Here is a 13,926-nt window from a genome sequence, read left to right on the forward strand (position 1 = left end):
CACAGTGTGGGTGTAATGGAGGGTGGGGGTGTGTGGGGACCCCCCACACTCCCCCCATGGGGCAGCAACAGCAGGCCGGGGTGCTTACGGCACAGGCACCTGGTGGGACACAGCTCTGGCCAGTACTGCACATTGCAGAGAGGAGCACAGCTTCCACCCAGCCGCCTATTGTTGGCGCTCCCTGCCACTCACAGGCAGCCCCTGCACTCTCCAGGCACAGGAGGGAAGTCTCACGTGCTGGGGCCAGCTGCCTTCCCCACCCCGCAGGGAAAGGCACCCAGGGCTTCCCTCCCCTGTGGCACAGCCCCAGCAGGGAAGGTAGCAGGCTCTAGTACCCGGAGCTTCCTTCACATGCCTGGAGAGTGCAGGACCTGCCCATGAGTGGCAGGGAGTGCCAGCGATACAGATGGCTGGGTGAAGGCTGCACCCCGCACTGCAATGTGCAGTGCTGGCCAGAGCTGCGCCCTGCCTGGCACCTGTGTCCTGAGCACCCTGCCACCTGCTGCTGCTGCTGCCTGCCAGGGCTGTGCGCCATGCGGGGGGAAGGGGGGGGAAGTGTAGGGGGAGTCCCCACAGCCCCCACCATCCCTCACACCCACATGCTGCCCAGTCAAGCTCCATGCTGCTGCCGTCCCCCTACACATGGACTTCACACTGCCACCAGCCTCAGCCCCATGCTCCTGCCCAGATGCAGCTCCACCCCCACTGCTTCCTTACTTGCTGCCTGGAGCCAGCAGGAGACCGAGGATGTGAAGCAGGTTCCCAGGGGCTGCAGCAGTGGCAGCACCAGCCCTCCCCAGAACCTGCGCGCTGGCTGGGCTGTGCCCTTCTATCTACGAGGGTAGGAGTGAGGTGCAATAGGGCAAGTTTGGGGCTGTGTATACATGTGGGAGCCTCATTCCCATCCTTGTGGGTAGAAAGGCTGGGTGGAGTGCAATTCATTACGGGATGCCACAGCTGGATGAAAGTGCTTGGTGGGCTGGATCTGGCCTGTGGGCCGTATTTTGTTTGCCCCTGCCATAGGGTGAAGTATCCCTGAAATAGGTATTTTCAGCATTGTACTGACACATCAAATCAAGTACTTAATTTAGTAGTTTCATTTCTTGAAGTGGAGCTTTTATCCGCTGCTGTAGTTAAGGAAAGGCTTGACAATAAAACTTTATCCCTGACCTGACCCTCAGACCAGCTGGTATACATGTCTGGAGTAACGTGTTATTTCTTGAACCAGGTAGACATATTTCTCTGTCAGATGAGTCACAAAATTGGTTTGTACTTCACTGGATACACTGGAAAATGTACGATAATTAGGTCCTACTGTGCAAAAACCTTTGAACATAAGTAGACCCAAGCCTTTCCTGGATAGGATGGCATAGACATTTAATAAACAGATTTTGAGTCAGAAGTACCCTAAAATATTTTGCAAACTCTCAGTATTTCATTCACCAGTGAAATATGGAGTCTACCCTGTTTACTAAATAAAAGAGGCATGATATAACACAGACATTTAACAACTTCCATCAGGATGTCTATATCAGATCTGATATGATGACTATAACTGTATCAGGTCATTCAATTTTATGAGCCAGAAATACAGAGGTTAAAGACAGAATGTCCCTTTGTGCCTCTTAATACTAATAAAAATAAGTAATCTGATTCTCTAGTTTCCCTGCAGAAGCAATTCCGGAAGGAGCAGAAACAGACCTCTGATATACTACTCCACATAACACCTCTTTCACCCACGAGGAGAACCAGAGAGAAATTTACTAAGACCTCGGCAGCCTTACACTTCTATGGCTGCTCCTACCAGTGCTGTCAGGAAAGTCCTATAGACAAGTAGGACACTTTTTTTGGTGGAAAATTAAAAAAAAAAAAGCAGATGAGACATTTGGGATTCTAGTAAGTGCAGACTTAATTTAAATGCTTGCAAGAAACATTGTTATGATTTATGGTTCCAATCCCATCTCCATCTCTTCCTCGAGGTGCTGAGAATGTCAGAGAGATTACCTTCCAGATCCTCTGAAGAAAGCTGATGATAAAGCAGAAGCCAGAGGCAGAAGTAGCTAACACACAAAGGGAATAAAAAAAATCAAATGGGTCTCCGCATCCTCAAAAGGAAGGAGGAAGAGGGGGTAAACCCCATTTATTTATACTACATTCCATAGTATTGTTTAGATTTTAATTACAATGGGAGCCATGTGATACTCACCATACAGCCAAGTCCACTGACACTTGTATGAAAAATTAACAATGTCCTAGGGATCCAGTAATCCTTTAAGCCATTTAACATCAAATTCAGTCCTACTCAGTGGATTTCAGGCACTAATTTCCCTTCTCCCTCTTTCTTTAAATGTTATTAATACTCCAGCTTCCTTTTCTGCACCCCTCAATGGTCACCATTTCACATGAAAAAGGTACTACTTCCTCAAACAAATTTTCCCTCCCTGCAGGAGGGACTTTGACAGCCAAGTTAGGCAAAGCAATACAGTGTTTTGAAGCCCCGATTTAGTTTTTCCACCTCCCTAGCAAAAAAATATTTTACTTCTATAAAGAGTCTCAATTTATAAAAATAAAGATTATAACTTAGTGCTATGAATGGTATTGGACTGTTAGCTTCCAGGGTTCTCATAATCTATTTATCCATAAAACATGTGTGGAATGAACAGATACAGTACAATATTCCCCCAAACCACCCTCCACCAGTTTCACCAGTATGCCTATCCACTGGCAAGTGACCTGGCACTACTGATTCATTTCATGCAGGTCATTCATAGTCCGTAGATGGCAACTATTTTCAGCCATAACCAACTTGGACACCCTGAAGACAAATGTGTTGATATCCCATACATAAACCCAAATCATCTAGATCTACTAATTCAGAAATTCTAAGTGATTCCACTATTTTTTCTCGCACAGATAAAAAAATTAAATACTGGGTAGCTAATTGGTGCTTGGATTCTGGGCATGTATCTTATGACTATTTAAATGCAAGAGCTCAGGAAATTTCAATTAAGAAAATACTGTGGCACCACTTCCCTCATTATGGTAACTGCATGGCATGGTAAAAGAGTGTATTTCTTGTTAAATTTTTTTTTTTTAAATTATACATACATATATGGGTATTTCAAAGAGTGGGATACACAGTTACCAGAAATTTCCATGAACCAACCTTTGCTTGCTCCCTTCATTTCCAAACAGGAGAAGCCTCACTACACTCAAAAGTGCCTACTGTTCTTGCACTTATCATTGATGAATGCTAAATCTCTATAGAATGTGTTTACTCTGAAATTCCCCTATCCCTCCAAAAAATCCAGTTTTGAATGGTTCCTAAATATAGTTGTGAGAGTTCCAGTAGCTAGTGGAGAGGACCCTTATTCAGAGAGGCAAATTGTGGAAAGATTCTATAAGACAAAGGTGAAAAGCTGAAGTAATCTGCTACACGTCATATTCATACTTACCTGACACATGGCTACACGTGAAAGTTGCTATAAAAGCACAAATCATTATATCGTTAGCAGAAAGTATTATATTATTGGCAGAAATTACTCCCACAAGAGGATGTAGTTATTCATTTTCCAAGTTTTTAGGATGGTTCATGGGTGGCAAAAGCACAGTTAAGCAACTAAAGGACTCAGAGCTGAGCTGTATACTTCAGTGATGCTGATTTACTACAGTACATATGCAAGTTGTAACCTCTCTGCTTCATTTGTACCCTCTGTAAAATAGAAATAAATACCTACTTAACTCACAAGGATATTATTAGAATTAAGCATCTCTACAGTGGGTGTAGTAAAAAAAAAATATCACCCACAAAAATCCTTGCCTCTTGCATTTTTCCTTGACCATCACAGCTGCAACACCACCCTAACTTTATAAGGATTCTGAGCTTTTTCTGATGAAGAGACTATGTTTTTTGAGAATAGGGGGAGGTGAGAGGAGGGAGGTATGCATGCATATGTGTGCACAATACCAGCAGAGTGGGGCCTTGGTCTAGAACTAGGGCTCCACAATGCATCACAACATAAATAAGAGTAAGGCATTTGTGTTAAATGCAAAGTACTGTTACTATCAGCAAGACTAACTGGAGCACTAGTAGCAGAAACCACTTTGTGGGAACACTCCAGTAGGTTCAGGAACTCCCTTCCAACTGTAGGAGCAGCAGAACCAAGAAATCTAGCTGGTTTTAAGATGGATCTTAATACATTTATGAAAGGGATTAAATGATGTGGTTGCCTATAATAACAAAGTATAAGATTTGATGACTTAAGAAGTCCCTTCCAGTCTTCTCCAGGCACTGCCTGTGTATTTATCAAAGGACACAAGCTGGGTAAGATCTGTCAAAAGACCAGGGGTCCCCATTAAACTAAAACCCTTTTAAGGGAATGTATTGGGTTAAAAGAGTAGGGGCACTTAAGAGAAGCACACAGCTGATTTTGTGAAGCTGCACAGATTAATTGAAGGGTTGTTAATTAGTCAAACTGAACTCACCAGTCGCCAATCTGACAGTTGTTAGCCAAGAGCCTGGGGTGGACAAAGGGAGGGGCAAGTCTAATAGGATAAAGAAAAGATATCCTGTCAGAGATTTCAGCTGCATGCTTGGGTAGCAACAGGATTCTTTAAATGTGTCTATGCCTGTTTGTGAAAAGGCTAATGCTTTCAAATGAGGCACTGACAAACACTGCCTTGGGAGATACTTCTCCCTCTGTATATCCATCTCAAACGCCATATGGCCAGGTCCCAATGTCCAACTCCACCACACACTGTCAAACATATTTCAGCTCTGATCAAGGATTAAGAACACCACAAAACAACAAAATATTCATAGCCTGTAGAGATATAGCACATCACAGTTCTTATAACACTAATAACCTCTTCCAATTAAAGAACAGTACTGGCAGCCTTAAAGGAAAGTCATCCTGTTCTTAGGAGAAAAGGCACTAAAGCCAAAGTATATGAACCAAATAAAATGGGGAGGGGAGTTTAATGAAGGAGTATAATATTTCCCAAAACTATTAGGGGCTCTCACTACTAGGTCCACGCACATTAAGGCCTGGACTACACTGATATTTTTCTGCACAAGTGTAGCAGTAGCTTTGGCTTTGCATTGATGAAACCTGTAGCATTAGCATGACCCAGCAAAACTTTCCCTGTATTGAAACTAGGATGAATTGAACTGCTGTTGCCAGTCATTTAATACTAGTGGCACCCTATCCATTCTAAAAGCTGGCATCAGTGGAGTTACACAGAGGCAAAAAGACCTCAGCTGAGAAGCATTAAGCTTCAAAGCATCCTGTTATAGAGGAGAAAACTAAAGCACAAAGTTAAAGTGATATGTACTAAATGAAGTATTCTTGAACACTAGAAAATTGTACGCACTTTTGTTTTGTTTTTTCTTGCTTAGACTACACCCAGGATAAGAGCCCACTGCTTGCTTACAGCTAACAGAATTGCTCTGTTCCCTCAAGGGGTAGCAGTTTTTAATCTGGTGATGAAGGCCCTGGGCTTTAACAATGACTGCTGCAGTGTCTAAGACCACAAATTCATCACTCAAAACAACAGAGCATGTTTTTTGGACATCTCTCCCAGTTCCCTGCTTTAACAGCTGGACCATTTTCCCACCCTTGAATAATACCGGGTTCTCTCTGTCTTCTACAGTAGCCACAAAACTATGGATGTTAGTTCACAATATGTAGCAAAGAGAGTTGCCAATAAGTCCATGAGAAGCAACTAGTATTCGCTTTGGATTCAGATTTGGCCGATTCGGGGGACAGTGATTTGAATCACTGCCTTGAACTGATTCAGCTGAATCCGATCTGGAGATTCGGCCGCCATCAAATCTATGAATTAAACAGGCCTCATCCCCTGCCTGCTCTCCCAGCCCCGTCAATGGCTGCCTCGCCCAGCCCCAGCATCCCAGCACATTTTTTTTTTTTTTTTTTAAAGTCCCATACTCACCCAATGCTGCCAGGTGCAGGGGCAATCCCCGCTGCCCTCCACTGCCCCGTGCTGTCCCCCAGAAGCCCCGACAGCTGCTGCAGCAGCTGGTGAGTACAGGGATGTTTGGTTTTTTGGGGTTTTTTTTTTTTTTTAAAGAGCTGGGAGGCTGGGGCCAGGCAGCCATTGTTGGGGCTGGGAGAGCGGGTAGGGGATGGGGGCTTGTGGCAGAGCCCCCCCACACAGCATGGGGCAGCAGGCATCTCCCCCCTGCCTGGCAGGAGCCAGTGAGTGTGAGACTTTTTTTTTTTCTTTTTAAAGAGCCAGGAGGCTGGGGCCAGGCAGGGCAGCCATTGACAGGGCTGGAAGAGCAGGCAAGGGTTGGGGGGGCACTCAGGGGGGCTGGGGGAGGAGGCAGGGGATGGGGCCTGACAGGGGTTCCCCCATTTCCCCCCCGCAACCCACCCCCATTCCCTACTTACCGGCATGGAGTCCGGGTCCAGCTCCCTGCAGTGGTGAGTGGGGACTGCCCTAATCTCCAAATCTCTCTGAAGCTCTCTGAATTGATTCAGAGAGCTTTGAATTGATTTGGACCCTTTTATTCTCCTGATTTGATTCGGAGATTTGGCCAATGAATCGGGCCAAATAATCTCCAACTCTAATCAACACCTGAAGCTTCACACAGCCCTAGTTACCAATAGATTGCAAATAGCTGGAAAACTTTAAAACAAGAATGCCTAGTAATAGCAATGTTAGAATTTCAAGACACCTCTCTCCAGAAAAATTACACTTAAAGTCCATCTTTTTAAAATCACGCACTATTGTATTTGAGAGAAAAAAGTGGATCACTGCCCATTTGAACTGCTCCAGCTGCAACTCTTGAAGACCAGCTGTACAAACATAACAACAGTAGATGCTTATCTAGTAAACAAAGTTAAAGTCATTCAGCCTTGTGCAGTCAAGAGCAAATCTTGTGCAGTATCTGTAAGTGGTAACCCTATATCACTTTCTATCATTTTGAAGCAATCTACTAGACTCTAGATTTATTCTACCAGTAAATTTACCTGGCTTTCTTGCATTCATTTACTTTGCCCATAATGGCTTCCATTTAAAACAATCCAAGTGTTTTAATAAGAGTTACGAGAGATCAGTCTTAGTTTTGCCCATAATCAATAGTTAACATCTAATTTGATTACTGAAAGTATGAAACCTTACACAGATTTAGGAAAGGAAATGTGGAATACTATGCTCTGGTGAAACTTCAAGGAAAATTTGGGTAGGTAGAATGTAAATACTGGAACTGGTATAACTTGAAGTTGACTCCTTTACTCTTACAAAATCTTGGAGCCTTTAGTTAATCACAAGTGTATAATACTTCAGTCTTCTGTCATATTAAAAAGGCAGTAGTTAACCAAATAACTGAATGGGGCGTGATTTTGGTACTATAGAGTGGTGAGGGTCACAGAAGGCTTAGAAGAAAGGCATGGAAGGGGTAAGCTGAAATCCTTGAAGGAACAAGGATTTGGAGGATGCAGGACCTGGCTACTTTGTACAGATCACATTATGGATTCCCAAGCTCAAAGACAGATAAGGATATGGGAGGGTGGAAAGCCAGGAAACATAAAAGCTCTACTAAATCAGGGACTGTGCTATTCAGTTAGCCATCCCTGGTGTTGAATTAAGTAGTCCAGTGCATCTGGGAGTCCCAGTTAACATTTCCTATCCAAGCACTTAGTGCCAAATCAATACCTCCACACATCGCTGCCTTTGGAGAACATGGAAGAGCGGATGACCTCAGGAGCCATCCAGGCATATGTCCCAGCAGCACTCATTTTGGTGGTTTTATGCCATTCTCTGGCCAGGCCGAAATCAGTGATCTTCAGTATCTTGTTGCTCAGATCTCCATTTTCCACCTTCTCGAGTATCAATACTAGAGGAGAGGGGGGGAAAAAAGTGAAAGGCATGCATCATGTGGCTAGGATTTATTCAAAAAAGAAGAAAAAAAAAGTCCTCCTGCCAAGAGAAGCTATTTCCCAACTTTAAATCTTGCCTTGACTTTCAGCCTGTCACTCAACACATTATCATCATGATTTTTAAGAGGTCTTGAATTGCTCTATTAATCTGTTGAGGAATGAACAGCTGTCTTCTTACTAATAAACAGTCAATGTAGCCAAAATATAAAAACAAGGATGTTAGACATGGAAAGGGCTCCAACCTGAAATACTTGCTCAGTTTTTATTCAGACCTTAAGTAAACTCTCATGTAGATAAATCTACTATTCTATCTGATCAAAACTGAACAAAAACTTCAGAAAGGACCTATAGCACAACTCAGAATAATCAGTTAGTGTCTAATATTCACTTCTGAGGTGCTAGAGATGCAGGGACCTTGATTTTTTTTAAACTTCTATTTAAGCTACCCAAGGAACAAGTAAACTCAGCATAACAGTTTAGTATAGTATGTTCTGTAGCATTGTTCGACAAAACAATCCTCTGAGGAAGGGAAGTGAACCACTGTAGCTTCTAGAAATCCAGAGAAAGGGTAGGTGTGATATGCACCATCTTAATTAATCTTTTCTAAGTAAACCAATTATTGCACCTTTATTGAATGGGTTAGAAAAATTTCTTATCAGAGATGCCCATAAATGTGGATACATGATTATAATTAATATGCTGGAGTGGAAGTCTTATACATTCTGATATTAAGGTTAAGATTTTCAAATGCGACTAGTGATCAGAGCTGCTTCAATATCTTAGATGCCCAATTTGGGATATTTTAGAGAAAGATATTTTACTTTAGAGAAAACTGGTGCTTGGCACTTTCTCAAAACTCAGGCCCTTTAAATGTTCTTTTATTGGGAGCCTCAAGCTTTTAAAATTAAGTCACAGTTTGGCTGAGTAGATATGCTACATCTAATGCACCACAGTGGAGTGCCAGGATGGGACAAAGGTAAAGACAGAAACAACAGGACTGCAACCAGTTACCACTTCAAGTGCACTACACTAGGGTAAAGCTGTAATACAATTACATAATCAAGTTGAACCACCATATATCTCAAGTCCATTTTCACCATTAGCTCTGGGTAGGGCCTACCATACTCTATAGAATTTGATACTGATTCCCTCTTTTACATGAAACTCTGCTACAGAATCTTAAGGTTTTTATTTATAATGCTGACAAATAAAATCTTAAAACTAACTGACTGTAAATCAATGCACTGCCTTTTCAAGTCTGCAGATACCGCAAAATAATACCTTAACAAGTTTGAACCACTCTATTCATCTCAGCAAGTTAACCCCGAAATTCAAAGATAACAAACTTAACTGACAATATTAAATGTGTCACTGTTAATCAGTTTAATGCAAAAATCCAGCTAAAGTGGTCAACCTACAATTTGAAACCAACTTCCATGACCTCTTAGGTGCCAATCCTAAGAGCCAAACCCTTCTTTTTTTTCTGGCAACATTTGAGCTGTGATTAGGCATCAGTGGCAATATAGATAGATACCATTTGAAAATGGAAAGTTTGTGAATGGTAAAAGCTAATCCAGATTTAATATTGAATATGACGGGGACTGTATTGACTATATTATTTATTTACACAATTATTTTAAAGCATTTTGATTTGTATTTTAAACTAAGCTGCCAAAGTTTTTACGCGATTACAAAGGCAGTAAAAGAAAAAAAAAGGGTTGCTGCTAAAGAATTATGCTCAGCTTGCTACAATATACAAGAATCCTTGTCTGAGCTCTCTTGCTCTGCCACTACTGCTGTCATTTACATCAGCGCTAAACAGATGCCAAACACTTCTACTCTGCCTTGGTAGCATCTTAACAGCTCCTTTGTGTTGGTGCAAATGACATAAGACAGAACAATGGAAGATAAGGCAAAAGTATGCTGCTAGTCACAAAGTTGCTGTATTTGCAGGGGGCAAGAGGCTAAGACTTTTTTTTTGGTCATTCAAAAAAAAAGAATCAAGAAAAACAAATCTGCATTTTCAGTCTGTCCAGCAGTGAATCATACCATACTGTAGCAGACAGTGGTAAGCTATGAGCATAGGCAGATTAAGGATTTTGACATCTTTCTCCAGTTAAAAAGAAACTAGAGACTTTACTAATAACCTAAGTGCCTAAGACTATATCATCCAGTTTAAGATCAAAGAAAAATAAATATAACTTAATTGGAACTTAATTTGCTATATCATGTATTATGTATACAAACACAATACTAGACAAAAATAATCAAAATATGTTGTTTCATTAGTATAATCAGTAGCATAAAATGTATATTTATTTTCAGATTCATAAAACAAAATCTAGCCTTCCTAAGCATCTTGAAAATGCATCCAGTGCGTCACTGAAAGTTACTTCCATAGTTGAGTTAATGTTTTTAGCTAAACTTAAAATCAGTCTGCAGAGAACTGAAATAGGAGCTAGATTACCAGAAGCAGCTAAGAAACAGCAGGATTGCAGAAGAAAGGGAAGTTTGATTAATGGAATATCAAAACCACCTGTGGAATGAAGGGTTTTGAAAGAATCAGGTAGTTCAGTGCTTTTAGACCGTGTTCCATGGATCCCTGGGGTTCCACGACAGATTGTCAGGGGCTCCATAAAGAGGTTAAAGTGAACTGGGAGGCAGTGCGCTGCCATTCCTGGACTGGGATGCCTGGCTCCATGTCAGCACACACAGCCCATGGAGCCACTGTAGGGGTTCCACAGCAGAAGAAGAGATAAGAGACCATTCTGTGACTTCAGGAAGTTTGAAAACCACTGAGGTAGATTACAATGAGCCATGAAGTCAACTAACTCACTCGCTGCTGCCTGAATAGAAATGTTATTGCCGTCAGGCAATGTTATTTACTGCCGTTAAATGCAGTTGCATTTAAACTTTGAGGGGATTAGGAATCAAAGGGTGGTACAAGTGAACAATCTCCCACCCCTGATCCATTCTTGAGTATGAAAATATTGTTATTACACATCTATATTTATTCGTTATTAGGGCCATCAAACGATTAGTTGCACAATTTAAAAAATAAATCGCAATTAATCACGATTTTAATCACATAGCTAAAAACTCACAATTCTGTGCAGAAAACTCAAAATTATGCAGGTACTTGGTACGGTTGGGAGATGGGTGTGGTGCATGAGTGTATGTGGGGGGGATTTATGAAGATGTGGGGGGGGGCTGTGGGTGCTTGTGTGGGGTCTGAAACCTGGGGGGGGGGGGGGAAGGGGAGGGAGGTCTCCACACACCCTGGCAGAATGTGGGATACAGTGGGTCAGGAGTGAGGGGCAGCAGCAGGGCTGGGGGGGCTGTGGCTTGGGAGCGAGGGACATACACACACACACACACACACACACAGAGCAGGTAAGTCTGTGGAGGGGAAAGAGCAGATGCTGGGGTGAATGGGACCCTGGGGCTGGTGCAGGTTGTGGGACGGAGCTATGGATGGGTGGTCCAAGGGTGCAGGGGCTCCCCACGGCTGTGTGCATCCCTGGGGTAGGCATGGGGGGCATATACCTTCTGGATTTGTGCACGGGGTGAAGGCAGGCTGCCTGCTGCGGGCTGAGGCTCTGAGCCCTGCTGCCTTTTCCCCGGGAGCCATGTGACGCCATGTTGTATCTCCCACCACCAGGCAGGCAGGCAGGGGACACATGGTACAGCCAGCGTGCAGCTCCTGGGGCAAAGGCAGAAGGGCACAGAGTCCCAGCCTGCAGCAGGCAGTCTACCTCTGCCCCATGCACAAACCCAGGGGGTACATGCCCCCCCATGCCTCCCCCAGGGGTGCACACAGCAGAGGGGAGTCCTCCCTGCCCCGCACCCTCGGACAAGCCACCTGCAGGTCTATCTCACGACCCACCACGGCCCCCCATTCACCCCAGTGCCTGCCCCTGCTCCATTCCCTCCCTCACCATGGGGGCCTCAATCTAACCCTGCCCCCCGACCTCTTCCATCCCCCCTACCCTTTCCCCTCCACAGACTTACCAGCGCAGCGGTGTTCTACATACAGCGTGCAGCCTGCGGGGGTGGGGGGGGGTGTCCATCCACCCCCTCTCCTCCTGCTGCAGCCAGTTGGTGCCCGTGCCTGGGCTGCTCTGCAGTCCTCTGCATTGCCACTGCTGGCCTGCTGGACGGCCCACAGGTGGCAGAGTGGAGCTCCAAAACCACATGCGCAATGAACACATTAAAAAACATTAATGCAAGAACCAATTAACGTGTTCATTGTGAATGTTAACTGTGATCATCTGACAGCCCTATTAATTATTAATATTTATTAATTTGTTTATATTGGTTCCTAAGAAAGTTAGGTCTGTATTGTCAAAAAGGATAGTAGGAAAGAGAGAATTAAGTAAAAGCAAATAATCACGCAAATAGGATAATTCCACAACTAATTGTAGCCATATTAAAGAAAGCAGCACAACTTCTGATGATGCCTAGTTTGTAACTGCAGTATGTATTTGGAGCAAGGTCATTATAAGCAGGTGTGTTAAAAAGGGGGGTGGGGGGGCAGGTAAGACCAATGCTGAGCTGACTGAAAATTAGATCTCTTCAGGGGCGTACCCAGAAGGGGTGCAGTGATGCAGTCTTACCCCTTTTGACTGTGTTGCACAAGTTTTGGGCACAGGAGGGGTCTGCCCAGAGGGTGATTGCTACTGAAGCCACTTATATCCTCCTCTCCCCTGCTGACGAATTCAACGGGAATGGGAAGCAATGGTGAACAGTGGCAGTATTTACCACCTGGGCCCAAGTTGCTTGACAGCAGGGGCTCCAGCCAGCCCCAGCCCCAATCAGCTGGGGAGCCAAAAGCTCACTGCTCATGAAGAGCTCTGGCAGAAACCTGCAAAGAGCTCAGAGTTCACTGTACATGTACAGCCCAGCCTAAGTGGAGAGGATGCAATCTCTTGCCCTATCCCTCGATATGTCAATTGATTTCTCTCTTGGCAAAGGGCAAATTCTCACTTATAGAACTTATTCAGCTAAACAAAAGTCATATTTTTGGTCGATCATTTCTTCTGTGTGCTTTAGAGTCCCTTCATGTGTGTGGGACTGGTTTGCAATGGGATAGGTATACTTTTCCATCTCACCGATATCCGAATTGCAGATTGTGTAGGGACCAAGGATGAAGCCACAAACGAAGAACAGGCTCAGTGGGACAGAAACTACCATATATTGCTTCTGTATTTCTTATTAGCTAACAGCATGGTACAGAGTAGAACATCATGGTTACCGGCTTTTCAAAAGTTTTTTCCTTCAGGCATAAATTCAAATTCATTTTGTAATGGCACATTCTCCAGAAATTGTGGTCAGCTCCTGTGTGGGGAACCAAGATAATCCTAGTAATGAGAGGAAAATTTTCAGACTGCTGCCTACGTCATGCCTTTTCTGAAGATAGGAAGAAGTTTCTTTCATATTCTGCAAAGGTTCAAGAAGTGTTGCATGCTAGAGGGGTATTTGTTTGGAAAAACAGCATGTTAGTGACAAAGTACTTGCACAGGAGGGGCCAGCAAATAACTCTGATTTTCATTTTAAAGTAGGTCCTGGGATGGTTACCCTCTAATGGGCAGACAGCAGATACTTCTAGCTGGATTGCTTCTGCTCTTGGAACTTTATAAACACCTTGGAGTCAAAGCCACCATACACTATATAACAACTCTCCAGATTTGCTTGGTTATTTCATTACTTATAGCATTTCACTCAAGCCCCCAAGAGTACATGATCCTGAGCAGTGGTCCCCCGAAAGAGCAGTGTTTGGTGTGGCAGAAGGCCACCTCTGTTTCTCCCCAAAAACTCTGCTCTGTGACAATTTACATGCCTTTACCCTATCTCTTTAGGTAACCTGAGCTGGATACATTCCTGAGGGAGGGGGGAAACCTGCTCCCTCTGCCTATGTGACTAGTATCACATACCTGGGTAAGGGGCTTGCTCCCTGGTGGGCTAGAGTCTGCCCAACAACTAGTGATGTATTTTAAATTGGTTGGCTGACAGCCAACAGGTG

General features: G+C 43.7%; 1 protein-coding gene across 2 annotated transcripts in view; it reads right to left on the minus strand.

Moving 5' to 3' along the window:
• MAP3K9 (mitogen-activated protein kinase kinase kinase 9) overlaps window positions 1-13,926 on the minus strand; it is a 106,161-nt gene that overhangs the window by 44,098 nt on the left and 48,137 nt on the right. For both annotated transcript variants that reach the window (XM_059722913.1, XM_006267945.4), the window contains exon 3: window positions 7,681-7,861. In XM_059722913.1, coding sequence (XP_059578896.1) covers window positions 7,681-7,861 — 181 coding nt within the window. The remainder of the gene's footprint in view (window positions 1-7,680; window positions 7,862-13,926) is intronic.

Source organism: Alligator mississippiensis, chromosome 2, assembly GCF_030867095.1.
Source record: "Alligator mississippiensis isolate rAllMis1 chromosome 2, rAllMis1, whole genome shotgun sequence".
In the NCBI taxonomy this organism is placed as follows: Eukaryota; Metazoa; Chordata; order Crocodylia; family Alligatoridae; genus Alligator; species Alligator mississippiensis.